The sequence below is a fragment of the Peromyscus leucopus genome, chromosome 18 (genome assembly GCF_004664715.2).
Source record: "Peromyscus leucopus breed LL Stock chromosome 18, UCI_PerLeu_2.1, whole genome shotgun sequence".
Taxonomy (NCBI): Eukaryota; Metazoa; Chordata; class Mammalia; order Rodentia; family Cricetidae; genus Peromyscus; species Peromyscus leucopus.
In genome coordinates this window covers 19044796-19058356 of record NC_051078.1, presented here as the reverse complement: position 1 = coordinate 19058356, position 13561 = coordinate 19044796, and the positions used below count along the sequence as shown (strand labels likewise).

At 41.3% G+C, this 13561-nt stretch overlaps 1 protein-coding gene across 1 annotated transcript; it reads left to right on the top strand.

Moving 5' to 3' along the window:
* Positions 1-457: 457 nt before the first annotated feature.
* Bbs10 (Bardet-Biedl syndrome 10) lies at positions 458-3674 on the top strand. Its single transcript, XM_028873057.2, has 2 exons — positions 458-781; positions 1137-3674. The coding sequence occupies exons 1-2, from the start codon at positions 597-599 to the stop codon at positions 3079-3081; spliced, it is 2130 nt and encodes a 709-aa protein (XP_028728890.1). The 5' UTR covers positions 458-596; the 3' UTR covers positions 3082-3674.
* The last annotated feature ends 9887 nt before the right edge of the window (positions 3675-13561 follow it).

The window sequence follows — 13561 nt, the reverse complement described above, 5'->3', positions numbered from 1 at the left end:
TGTGAATTCAGAGTCCATGGTTTCCCTGAAGCCTGTGTTTTAACTGGGAACATTTCTGTTTGGGGGTTGTATCCAATACGCGAGGTTAATGTGTGTTGGATCGAATTATTAATCATCGATGTGAATAAAGGGCAAACATCTATTTCTGCTGGAGTGGTCAAACTAGTTGGGTTTCTCAGATACCAGAACGCAGGAAAGATAGCACACCCCAGCGGAAGTCAGCCTAAAAATGGCGGTGGCCAAGCTCTCCGCGTCCGTCCTGCATCCTAAAACCATTTGCATGAAGTTAAGGAGAGTAATTGATCCGGGCCCTGCAGGAGTAGGACGGGAAAACACGCAAGTCCCTTGGTCCCAGCCTTTCCCGGTGCAGACCTAGGGGGCGTGGCCAGGGCGCCTGCAGTCTCCGCCCCCGCCCGGCGGACTCCACCCCGCTGCAGAGCCCCGGGGGCTCGCCCGCCGCGCGAGGCAAGGGCCAATCCACGCCAGCCGTCCTGCTGCACTTCCGGCTTCCTCCCCGCCTCTTCCGTTTCCGCCCTCCGGCGGTCCTGACCTCCCGCCCTCTGTGTGGCAGAAGCGGTTGGCGGGGACCCGGATCCATGGCGTCCCCGGGGTCCGTGACCGCGGCGCTGCGGGTGGCCGAGGCGCTGGAAACCATCGCCAGCCGCTGCGTGGGGCCCGAGGGCGGGCAAGTGTTGTGTACGAAGGCCACCGGCGAGGTGCTGCTCAGCCGGGATGGAGGCCGCCTCCTGGAGGCGCTGCACTTAGAGCATCCCTTAGCCAGGTACCTCGCGCCACCTGCCGTCCACCAGGCCCGCAGGCTCCCTCCACCCCCCCATCCGGTCCTGAGGCCGTGGACCTGGAATAAAAACATCTTGTAAGACCAGTGTAGACCTCAGGTTAGAGCGCCGCCCAAACGACTTAGTCCTGGGTCCCAAACCTCATCAACGACGTGAACATTTCTCCTTTCCCACCCCTGGGATCTCAGAGTAGAACAAAGTAGTTTAGAAAAGTAAAAACTAAAGTCTGTGTGTCAAAAAGACGATAGTCCTTATGTCTGTAGCAATGAAAACATGAGTTTAACATGGCGCCAATGTAGAAAATCTGAGTTACTTTTTTTCCCCCTCCTCTCTATACAGGATGATAGTGGCGTGTGTTTCCAGTCACCTTAAAAAAACAGGAGATGGTGCTAAAACGTTTATTATTTTTCTTTGCCATTTACTCAGAGGACTTCATGCAACCAGAGGAAAAGAAAAAGATTCATCATTCACTTCTGCAAATATTCAGACCCATGAAAGGCACTGGAGAAACTGTTGTCAGTGGAAATCTATTTCTCAGGCTCTCTTGACGTTTCAGACACAAATACTAGATTGTATTGTGGACCAGTACTTAAGCAGGCACTATTTGTCTGTCTTTTCTTCCTCTGCTAAAGGAAGAACACTGTGCAGGCACTCTCTAGAGTCACTCCTGGAGGCATACTTTTGTGGAAGAGTGGGAAGAAACAATGGCAGATTTATTTCACAGTTGATGTGTGACTACGTTTTCAAGTGTATGGCTTGTAAATGGATTGAAGTATTTGAGCTGGTGGACAACTGTTTTGTGGAGTTGAATATTGGTGTGACAGGCCTCCCTGTTTCAGATTCTAGAATTGTGGATGGCCTGGTGCTGCACCGAGACTTTTCTGTGTATTGCCCAGCAGATGGTGATATAAGGGTGGTGTTGGTAACGGAAATCCTCCAGCCTCTGTTCTCATCATCCGGATCAGAGTTTATTCTAAATTCAGAAGCGCAGTTTCAGGCATCTCAGTGTTGGGTCATGGAAAGGACAAAAGCAGTAATGAGACATATGCATAGTCAGAATATAAAACTGCTCCTGTCCAGTGTGAAGCAACCAGACCTGGTTATTTACTGTGCACGATTAAATAGCATATCGGTGGTGGAGTGCCTGTCATCCGAAGAGGTTTCTCTTGTCCAGAGGATCACTGGTCTCCTTCCATGTGCTCTATCACAGGTCACCTCACGGTGTGAAATTTCAGATACTACTTTGGTGAAATTTTGTAAGCCTCTTATCCTTAGATCCAAAAGGTATGTTCATCTTGGCTTGGTTAGCACATGTGCGTTTGTACCTCACTGTATGATCCTCTGTGGGCCGGTTTTGGGTCTCGTTCAACAACACGAGAGTGCTTTTCATGGAGCGTTTAAGATGCTTCGACAGCTATTTTCTGACCTTGATCTAAATTACATTATACAAACCAAAGACCAGAGTGACCCAAGTCCTCTTACTTATAGCAATGGCAGAGAAAGCAATGGTAAGTATCAGGACACAAGAGTAAAAAGCCAAAATAAATTGGAAAACACTCAGACATACTTAAAAGTATATTCAAATTTGGCGGCTTCAGATACAGAATTAAAAACACATATGCCGTGGGCGGCACACAAGGAGACACCAATAGATACATCTCAAACAGACGAAATACTGAAGTGCTTGTCTCCAGAAAAAAACTGGGTAATTGATGACTCTGAACTGTTGATTGAGAATAATTCCACTGAAGATCCTACAGTAGAAGACACTAGAACTGAAACTTCTTCTGAAAATGTACAGGTCACAAATAATCCTGGGAAAGGGTACACGTTGCCAGTGATATACAAGTCACTCGACACCTGTACCTCCCAGGGTTATTGTTCGTCAACTATCCCAGCAGGCTGTGTTCTGCCAGTGGGTGGTAATTTCGAGATCTTGCTCCATTATTATCTTCTCAACTATGCCAAACAATGCCAGCAGTCAGATGAAGCCCTGGTCAGTATGTTAATAGCCAATGCACTTTTAGGCCTCCCGAAAATCCTTTACAAGTCTAAGAAAGGAAAGGACAGCTTTCCACACCTGTACGTGCGATCTCTGCATGCACTGCAAACCAGTCAGCCCATGGTAAGTGGTCAGTCAGGCTTGGAGCCAGTAGCTGGTAAGTACCAGTTACTAACTTCAGTTCTTCAGTGTTTGATGAAAATACTAACCATTGATTTAGTAATCAATATTAAGAGACAACCTCAGAAGATCGGTGACCAAGATTCAGAAGATGAACTCTAACACTGTCGGTTTTTTGTTGCTCAAACTTTGAGTCCGGGGCCAGGGAGAGAGCAATCCAGAGGACCTGTGGTCAATGCCCAGAGTTCACTGGCTGGAAGGAGAAGATGGAGTCCTGAGGCTTGTCCTGTGTCCTACACACACATTTCAGATGCACACACTACATGTTAGGAAAAAGCTTTATTCAACTCAAGCTAAAAATCAAAATGGGCTTCTGGCTAACTTTGAAGGCAATCCAGTATTTACCTTAAGTGCATTGAGTCCCAGACCATTCAGACACAAATATTAGCTCGAGGGAACAAAGACTTGGCTAAATACGTCTCTTTCCTGCATTATGTAGTCTGTCTCAGGTCTGTGTTATCTGTGTCTAAGGTAGCATGTTGCTATATTTCCCTTTTCTATATTTTTTTCCCACTCCATTTCCTTGAACGTTCTGTATTTCATAGTCATGTGATCTCCCCACCGAAAGAGGCCTTCCGATGCTATCCCCTGTTGTTTATAAACATGAATATGAAATTGTTATGTTTTATTTAAAGTAGTTTTTCTATGAGAAAAATTTGTAAAGCAGTAAATAAAGTCAAATTTTCTCTGTAAAAGCGTATACATTAATTTGTGTGTCATTTGGTTTGTTTATTTCTATTGAAAGCAGCTGGTTGGGGGCTGGGGCCATGGTTCAGCTGGAAAGCATTTGCCAGCCAAGCCTGCCACCCTGGATTTAAAGGGGAGAACCAGTTCCACAAAGCTGTCCTCAGGACTCCGTGTGTACACCGTGGCACTTGCATGCACACAAAAAGGGTAAAGTTTCAAAATCTGCACCCTTGAATACCTGTTCAAAAATGACTTTGTGCTGCGAATTCCTCTTTTATAATTAGAAGTTAATGCCAGAAAAGATGGGAAATTATACTTTTCATTTTCTCCTGGCTCTGAAAGCCCTGGAAGGATTTAATGCAGTGGCTAGTATTTCTTAGTTTGGGTGCATGGCCGGAATTCAATAGCAAACTGACAGTTGTGTATTGTACGTTGACATGTGTTTGCATGTCACTTTAAGAGCTTCTGAGTGCAAACAGCACACTGTGTGTCAAGTCATGAATAAGAACAGTGTCTTCTACTTTTAGTGATTCTCTGTAACACCCCAAACAATGTTTTCTTTATGCCAAGTGTTCAAATGTGCTTGTTAAGTGACTTATCACACCGGTCCCCCTAAATACATATTTCTCGTTCATTCATTCAGTAAATCCTTACTATGCAAATACTCAGTTAGATGCTGGCTCTGCTGTGCTGTCAAGCAGTGCCTTCAGAGATTAATAGATAGATAAACATTGGCTTGTAATTGAATTTAGAAAAAGTAGAACAAAAGCACCTTTGTATTTGAAATGTTTCTGACTAGTAATGTGTTTGTAAGCTAGTAGGCTGGGAAACTGGCCTGCTACCCAGGCATGAGGAACCTGCCTCTGAATCCCCAATACCTACCTAACAGCCAGGCTTGGCAGCATGCCTCTGTAACCCCACAACTGGGGGATTGCCGGGAGTAGACAGGCAGATCCCTGGAGCTTGCCTGCCAGCCAGTCCAGCCAGTTGACAAGCTCTAGATTCAGTGAGACTCCCTCAAAATAACTGGTTCTGTAAGCCATGTTGATGCATGTGGTCCTTGTTTCCACGGGATAACATCTTGATGGCCATGACCTCTTTGTCTCCTTAGGACCATGTTAAGGTATGTATTGTTGGTTTCCAATGTGAAGAATGTAAATTTCCAAGAATTGAAATATCAACTGAAACTAAGTTGACATCCAGAATGCTGCCATCTCAAACAAGTTGATGTCTTTGATCCTGTTGTGTCTGTTAAACATTTGGATGACCTTGAGCAGACCTATCATGCTATTCCTATTACTGCTGGAAGCCATGTTGATGCCGGGGTTCTTTCTTGCCCATGGATCTGATGATGTCTATCATCTGTCCTGCTCTCTGTGACAATGTTGATGTGAGAGTTTTGTGTTGCCAACATGAAAAATGTTCCTTTCCCTGATCTAAACTATCATTGAAAACCATGTTGCTGTCCATTCTACATGCTGCCACCTGAAACCATGTGAATTTAATTGATCCTTGCTGCCTCTGTTCACCATATGAATGTCCATGATCAGATTATAATGCTATTCCTACTACTTCTGGAAACAGTGTTGATGCTCATGATCTTCTTACCACTGGACACCAGGTTGATTCCATGATCTCTCCTGCTACCTGTGACCATGTTAAGGTAAGTGTTGCTTGTTGCCAATGTGTAGAATGTTAATTCCCAAGATTTAACCAAGCATTGCTAAGTAAGCTGATACACAGAATTCTTGCTGTCACCTGCACCATGCTGCTGCCTCTGTTAACCCTGTTGATGTCCATCAATGGACCTCTAATGCATTCCTATTGGTTCTAAAGCCATGTTGATGCACATGGTCCTTGTTTCCGTGGGATAACATCTTGATGGCCATGACCTCTCCATCTCCTTAGGACCATGTTAGGTAAATATTGTTTCCAACATAAAGAATGTAAGTTTCCAGGAATTGAAATATCAGCTGGAACTAAGTTGACACCCGGAATGTATGCTGCCATCTCAAACAAGTTGATGTCATTGATCCCTGCTGCCTCTGTTAACCATGTTGATGTCTATGATCAGAACTTCCATGCTATTCCTATTGGTTCCAGAAGCCATGTTGATGCCCATCATGCCACTTGTTACTACTGGAAAACATCTTGATATGGATGACCTGTCTGGACACTTGTGACTACATTAAGGTAAATGTTCTGTGTTACCAGTGTGAACAATGTAAATTTGCAAGAATTAAACTACCATCTGGGCCGGGCGGTGGTGGCGCACGCCTTTAATCCCAGCACTCGGGAGGCAGAGGCAGGCGGATCTCTGTGAGTTCGAGGTCAGCCTTGGCTACCAAGTGAGTTCCAGGAAAGGCGCAAAGCTACACAAGAGAAACCCTGTCTCGGAAAAAAAAAAAAAAAAAAAAAAAATACCATCTGAAACTAAGTTCATACCCATGGTTCATGCTGCTGCCCGCAGACAAGTTGATGCCAGTGTTCCCGCGGCCTCTGTTAAGCATTTTGATATCCACGATCAGATAGTCCATGGAGTTCCTACTATTTCTGGGATCCATGTCAATGCCTGTGGTCCTTCTTACTCCTCGATAGGAAGTTTATGCCCATCTTTCCTGCCATTGTGTTGCCAATGAGAAAAATGTCAATTTTCAAAATTTAATCTACAATCTGAAAATAAGTTGATATCCATGTTTCATCCTGCCACCTGCAACCACATTGATGTCATTGATCCCACATGCCTCTGTTAACCAGATTGATGTCTAACATAGGACCTACCATGCTATTCCCACTATTTCTGGAAGCCATGTTGATGCCTGTGGTCCTTCCTATCACTGCATACATTGTTGATTTCCAACATCTCTCCTTTCCTTGTGACCACATTAAAGTAAGTGTTCTGTGTTGCCAATATGCAAATTGTTAATTTCCAAGATTTAACCCACCATCCAAAAGTAAGATGAAATCCATAATTCATGATGCCTCCTGAAACCATGTTGATGTCTTTGATCCCAAGTGCCTCTGTTAATCAAATGGATGTCCATTATGGGATGGACCTACTATGCTATTCCTACTATTTCTGGAAGCCTTATTAATGCTTGTGGTCTTTCTTACCCATGGATACGACATTGATGTCCATCAACTCTTCTGTCACCTGAGACCATGTTGATGCAAGAGTTCTGTGTTGCCATCATGAGGAGTGTTAATTTCCGTGATCTCAGCTACCATGTGAACTATGTTGATATCTATAGTACATGCTGCCACCTGTAACTTCATTGATGTTCCTGCTGCCTGCTGCCTCCTTTTCCATGTTGATGTCTATCATGAGCCTTACCATGCCATTCCTGTTGGTTTGAAGGCCATGTTGATGCCTTTTGGTACTTTTTTCTCTTGGATAAGATGCTGATGTTGATGGTCTGTCCTGCCACCCAAGACCATGCTGAGGTAAGTTTTCTGGGTTGCCAACATGAAGAATATTGATTTCCATGAGTTGACCTATGGTCTGAACCTAAGTTGATATCCATAATTCATTCTGTCCCTGAACCATGCTGATATCACTGATCTTTGCTCCTTTGTTTATCATGTTGATTACCACGATCTGACCTACCATGCTATCCCTACTGCTTCTGGAAGCTGTGGATGACTGTGGTCCTTGGTACCCCTGGATATGATGTTGATGTCGATGTTCAGTCCTGACTCCTGAATCCATGCTGAGGTAAATGTTTTTGTTGCCAACGTGAAGTATGTTCTTCTCCTTGATCTAACCTACTATCTAATACTAAGTTGTACGAGTACTGCTCATCTGAGCTTCCATGTGAGGATAGCCAGTAGAGCCTTGAAAATCTTAACAGAACATCCTCCTCCAACAGCTGCCAACTGCCGAGTGCTCTTCATAAGAGGCAAAGCATGAGAACACACTCCTCTATCAATGCCAAACTTCTGGATGGCTTGTTCTTATATGGGTATCTAGGTAACCACAGTTCCCGTGGGTTCATAAGCGCAATACCCTTAGCCTGTCCAGAAGAGAGCATGTTGGGACACTCCTCATTTTCTTTCTCTTATGTTCTTGTTACTTCCTCTTCCTGTGCTGTCCCCTGAGACTTGGAGGGTGTGGGAAGTGGCGTCATTGTCCATTGGGGATTTTGCTTCTACTGGCACTTAATTCTCTGCCCATTGGCAAATTGTGGGTCTGTGTAGTGATTGGTGCCTACTTCAAAAAGGTTTTTTTGGTTGGGGATTTAGCTCAGTGGTAGAGCGCTTGCCTAACAAGCGCAAGGACTGGGTTCGGTCCTCAGTTGGGGGGGGGGGGCAGGCGGAGTTTTTTTTTTGTTGTTGTTGTTTTGTTTTTTACCAAGATAGAGAACAATCTATGGGTATAAACAGAAATATTTAGAAGGTGATATTATAGCATCACTTCTGAGAAAAGTTCCAATAGCAGGTTCTATCCTATGACCTATGACCTCCCCAGCCACGAGCCTTTGACTATGGTTATAATACCAAGTATGAAATCCCCTTATGTTGGGCAGGTCCAGTGCACTAAGAAAGTAGGTGGTTACATCATAATAGTGATGCAACCATAGCAACAGTGGGCAAATCTTGTCTGGCAAGTCAGTGTTAGAGCATACAGTCCCCAGCACGGGGTAAGTACATGGGTGTCTTTGATCCCCAATCCCATTCTGGCACTATGAAAGTGTACTAGTAGCCAGCAGGAAGGTAGTTTTCCAGTAATTGTGAAATGGATTTCTCTGTCTTTAGCTAAAGTGTGTGGCACCTTTATCATTAGGTGTTTATCATCAAGTTGTGGTGGGTAACCAAGGACAGTGGGAAAAATATTTGTTGTTTTGTGTTGTTTTGTTGGGAGTGGGGGTGTTTGAGGCAGGGTTTCTCTGTGTAGCTTTGGAGCCTGTCCTGAAACTCGCTTGGTAGCCCAGGCTGGCCTCAAACTCAACAGAGATCCACCTGGCTCTGCCTCCCCAGTGCTGGGGTTAAAGGCTGTTGAGGCCTCTTTGGCCAGTCCTTCAAGGTGAGGTGTCTTATTTCTTACATTGTGGTTTTCATTTAATAGCCCGTGTTTTGTGGGAGTGAAATTGTCGATGCATGCAAGATAACTATGTTTGAACTCTTTGTTTTAAATTGTATTTGGAAATCACCTAAGATGTGAGTTCCCATAAAATATTTTTAGTGCATCCATAGTTTTTTAAATTCATCACAATATTTGCTCTTCTCCCTCATTTCCTTGACCCTCATTACTCTTTTAACTCCCTTACATGTCTTTTTAGTTTCATATCCCATGAATTTTACTCTCCCTCCAATTATATTTTGATTGGATTATGGGATCATAGGCTTTGATAGAGGTTTTATCCACCCCTTCTTTGAGATCTTTCCGTACCCCCATTTTAGTTCTTATTTCCATGTTCCTACCAACCTAAGTCTTTCCAATCACCGAAGTCTGATGCTCTTATTTTTCCTAGAATTTCCCATACTCCCTCACTTAATGCATCCTCCTAAAGGCCTCCTTTTGGCTTTCACTAGGTATCAGCAGAAAAACATATGAATAATTGAATAGAAATGCCATAAAATAAGTATTTCAAAAGTATTAAAGAACTGGCAAATGTGAGTGATACCAATAAATGTAAAATACAAAATGCTCATTAGTAACCAAAGACATTGGAATTAAAACTATGAAATACAATTTGGAATTGAACTCCATAAGCTAATTTGGAAAATCTCGAATATAGGAGTTATTCTAAAAATAAGTACTGCCAATTATGTGGAAAAGAGCATTTTATGTTTTTTATGAGTTTAGTTATTCTAATTAGGTTTAAATAATTTGGAATTATATCGTGAAGATAAAATAATTGCTATCCTATGATGATATGCTCTAGGTGTTTCCACTAGAGGGAAATTTCATGTTCTTAAACCAAGATGAATGTACAAATATCCATCACATTGTAATAGAAAAATAGAAGTAATCAATGCTTTTCCAACAAAAATTTTGTTTTCCAACAAAATGAATAAACCATTTTAATGTATTTATGAAAAATATTACATAATTGTGAAAGCAAAGCAATACTATATAGTTAGTATGAGTATGTCTGTGTGTACCATAAAATCTTGATCAGGAATATCTATCCACAGTTTTGAAGTATACCTTCCTGCCCCTGCCACTTTAATTGACATAGCCCTATATTATCATGTTCCAAGAACGTTTCCTTCTTGCCTGTTTAGTACACTGTATTCTATACTTGCTAGTCTCAGTACTAGGATCCCAGAGTCTCCAGCAAGCAACAATAGATTTTAGTTCAATGTGATTCCTACCCTCTACCTTGGCCTACATATCCTTGTTATGGGAACCACAATGACTCAAAACAGTATAGGGGTGAAGAAAGGAAAAAAAAAATCCAATGTAGGTCATTGGAAATGTTTGTGTGTGGAGCCTCTATAACTTTCACTAGATCGGAAGTATCTAGTTATTAAGAAATGCATCATCTTATAATGACCATTGTATCAAGGTCTGTACAATTTTTAGAGGACTATTACTATAAATTCACTTGGTATTAACTTTCCATCTGATAGAATATTTTTATTTTTAGGTATTTTTCTTGTATCTCTGATCTCTCCAAGACCATTATCATGAAGTAGTGTTGGATTTTGTCTAAGGCTTTTTTTTTTTTTTTAGCATATATTGAGATGATCTTTTTTTTTTTTTTTTTTTTTTTTTTGGTTTTTTGAGACAGGGTTTCTCTGTGTAGCTTTGCGCCTTTCCTGGGACTCACTTGGTAGCCCAGGCTGGCCTCGAACTCACAGAGATCCGCCTGCCTCTGCCTCCCGAGTGCTGGGATTAAAGGTGTGCGCCACCACCGCCTGGCCGAGATGATCTTTTTTTCTTTCAATTTGTTTATGTGTTGGATTACATTGACAGATTTTCACATGCTGAACCATCCCTGCATCTCTGGGATGAAACCTATTTGATCATGGTGGGTGTTTTTGTTGTTGGTGGTGGTGGTGGTGATGGTGGTGGGTTGTTTTTTTTTTTTTTTTTAATGTGTTCCTGGATTCATTTTGCCAACATTTTATTGAGTATTTTTATATCAGTGTTCATGAGTGAGATTGGTCTGTAATTCTCTTCCTTAGTTGCATCTTTGTGTGGTTTGGGTGTCAGGGTAACTGCTGCCTTGTAAAAAGAGTTTTTTAATGTTCCTTCTGTTTCTGTTGTGTGGAACAATTTGAGGAGGATTGGTATTAGCTCTTCTTTGAAATTGTGGTAGAATTCTGCACTGAAACCATCTGGTCCTGGGCTTTTTTTTGGTTGGGAGACTTTTAATGACTATTTCTATTTCCTTAGCGTTTATAGGTCTATTTAAATTGTTTATCTGGTCTTCATTTAATTTTGGTATGTGGTATCTATCCAGAAAGTCATCCACTTCTTGTAGATCTTCCAATTTTGTAGAGTACAGGTTTTTGAAGTATGACCTGATAATTCTCTGGATTTCCTCATTATTGTTGTTATGTCTCCCTTTTCATTTCCTATTTTGTTTATTTGGATATTCTCTCTCTGCCTTTTTGTTAGTTTGGATAAGGGTTTGTCTATCTTGTTGATTTTCTCAAAGAACCAACTCTTTATTTCATTGACTGTTTATAATGTTTTCTTTTTTTCTGTTTTATTGTCTTCAGCCCTCAATTTGATTATTTCCTGGCGTCTGTTTCTCCTGGGTGACTCTGCTTCTTCTTGTTCTAGAGCTTTCAGGTGTGCTGTTAAGTCACTAGTGTGAGATTTCTCCAACTTCTTTATGTGGGCATTTAGTGCTATGAATTTCCCTCTTAGCACTGCTTTCATGGTGTCTCATTAAGTTTGGGTATGTTGTACATTCACTTTAATTGAATTCTAGGAAGCCTTTATTTCTTATTTCTTCCTTGACCAATGGTGGTTCAGTTGAGTATTATTCAGTTTCCATGTGATTGTAGGCTTTCTGTAATTTTGTTGTTTGTTTGTTGTTGTTATTGTTGAAATCTAGCTTTAAGCCATGGTGGCCTGATAAAATACAGGAATTTATTCCACTTTTTTTTTTTATCTGTTGAGATTTGCTTTGTAACTGAGTGTGTGATTGATTTTAGAGACGATTCCATGGGTGCTGAGAAGAAGGTATATTTTTCTTTGTTAGGGTAGAAAGTTCTGTAGATATCTCTTAAGTCCATTTAAGTCATAATATCTGTCAGATCCCTTATTTCTCTGTTAAGTTTCTGTCTGGCAGATCTGTCCATTGGTGAGAGTGGGGTGAAATATCTCATTATAAGTGTAAGGGCTTTGATGTGCTATTTAAGCTTTAGTATTTTTTCTTTTACATATGTGGGTGCCCTTGTATTTGGGGCATAAATGTTTAGAATTGAGACTTCATTCTGGTGGATTTTTGCTGTGAAGAATATGTAAAGTCCTTCCTGATCTCTTTTTGTTGATTTTAGTCTGAAGTCTATTTTGTTAGATATTAGGATAGCTACACCAGGTTGCTTCTTAAGTCCATTTGATTGGAAAGTCTTTTCTCAGGCTTTTACTCTAATGTAGTGTCTGTCTTTGAAGTTGAAGTGTAATTCTTTTATGCAGCCTTGTATCAATTCTGTTAGCCTGTGTCTTTTTATAGACGAATTGAGACCATTGATATTAAGGGATATTAATGACCAGTGATTGTTAATTCCTATTATTATTATAATTATTATTATTATTTGGTGGTAGTGTGTGTGTATTTCCCTTCTTTGGGATTTGCTGCTGTGGGGTTATCTGTTGCCTATGTTTTTGTTTTTGTGGATGCATCTAACTTCCTTAGATTGAAGTTTTCCTTCTAGTGCTTTCTGTAGGGCTATATTTGTGGATATTGTTTAAATCTGGTTTTTTCTTAGAATATCTTGTGCACTCTGTCTATGGTGATTAAAAGTTTTGCTGGGTATAATAGTCTGGGCTGACATCCATGGTCTCTTAGTGTCTGCATAATGTCTATCCAGGACCTTCTGGCTTTCAGAATCTCCATTGAGAATTTAGGTGTTATTCTGATGGGTCTGCCTTTATAAGTTACTTGGCCTTTTTCCTTTGCTGCTCTTAATATTCTTTTTTTATTCTGTATGTTTAGTGATTTCATCATTATATGGCAAGGGGACTTTTGGGGGGGGTCTAGTCTATTTTGTGTTCGGTAAGCTTCTTGTATCTTCATAGGCATTTTCTTCTTTTAGTTGCTAAAGTTTTCTTGTATGATTTTCTTGAATATATTTTCTGTGCCTTTGAGTTAGTATTCCCCTCCTTCTTCTGTTCCTGTTATTCTTTGGTTTGGCCCTTTCGTGGTGTCCCAGATTTCCTGGATGTTTTGTGTTATGACATGTTTGGCTTTAGTGTTTTCTTTGACTGACAGATCAATTTCCTCGATTGTGTCCTCCACACCAGAGATTCTCTCTTCCATCTCTTGTATTCTGTTGATTATACTTGTGTCTGTAGTTCTTTTTCAGTTACTCAGATTTTCTAGTTACTCAGATTTTCTATTTTGAGCGTTCCCTCGGTTTGTGTCTTCATTTTTCTATTTCAATTTTCAGGACTTGAACTGTTTCTTTCACCTGTTTAATTGCTTTTTCCTGGTTTTCTTGGCTTGCTTTAGTGGATTTATTGATTTCTTGCGATTTTTTTCTCTGTCTTTTCCTCAATTTCTTTAAGGGAATGTGGTGGTATTGTGTTCCCCAAAATATCGTGTACCTTAATAAACTTATTTGGGGTCAGAGAACAGAAAAGCCACTAGTTAGGCAGTGATAGCACACGCCTTTAATCCTAGCATTCCAGAGACAGAAATCCATCTGGGATCTCAGTGAGTTCAAGGCCACATTGGAAACAGCCAGGCATGATGACTCACACCTTTAATCC

What these genes read in the sequence shown, in the direction of transcription:
- Bbs10 (XM_028873057.2), top strand. Translation starts at nt 597, where the DNA reads ATGGCGTCCCCGGGGTCCGTGACCGCGGCGCTGCGGGTGGCCGAGGCG. An exon ending in TTAGAGCATCCCTTAGCCAG is followed by an intron (nt 782 to 1,136) that starts GTACCTCGCGCC and finishes CTCTCTATACAG; the next exon opens with GATGATAGTGGCGTGTGTTT.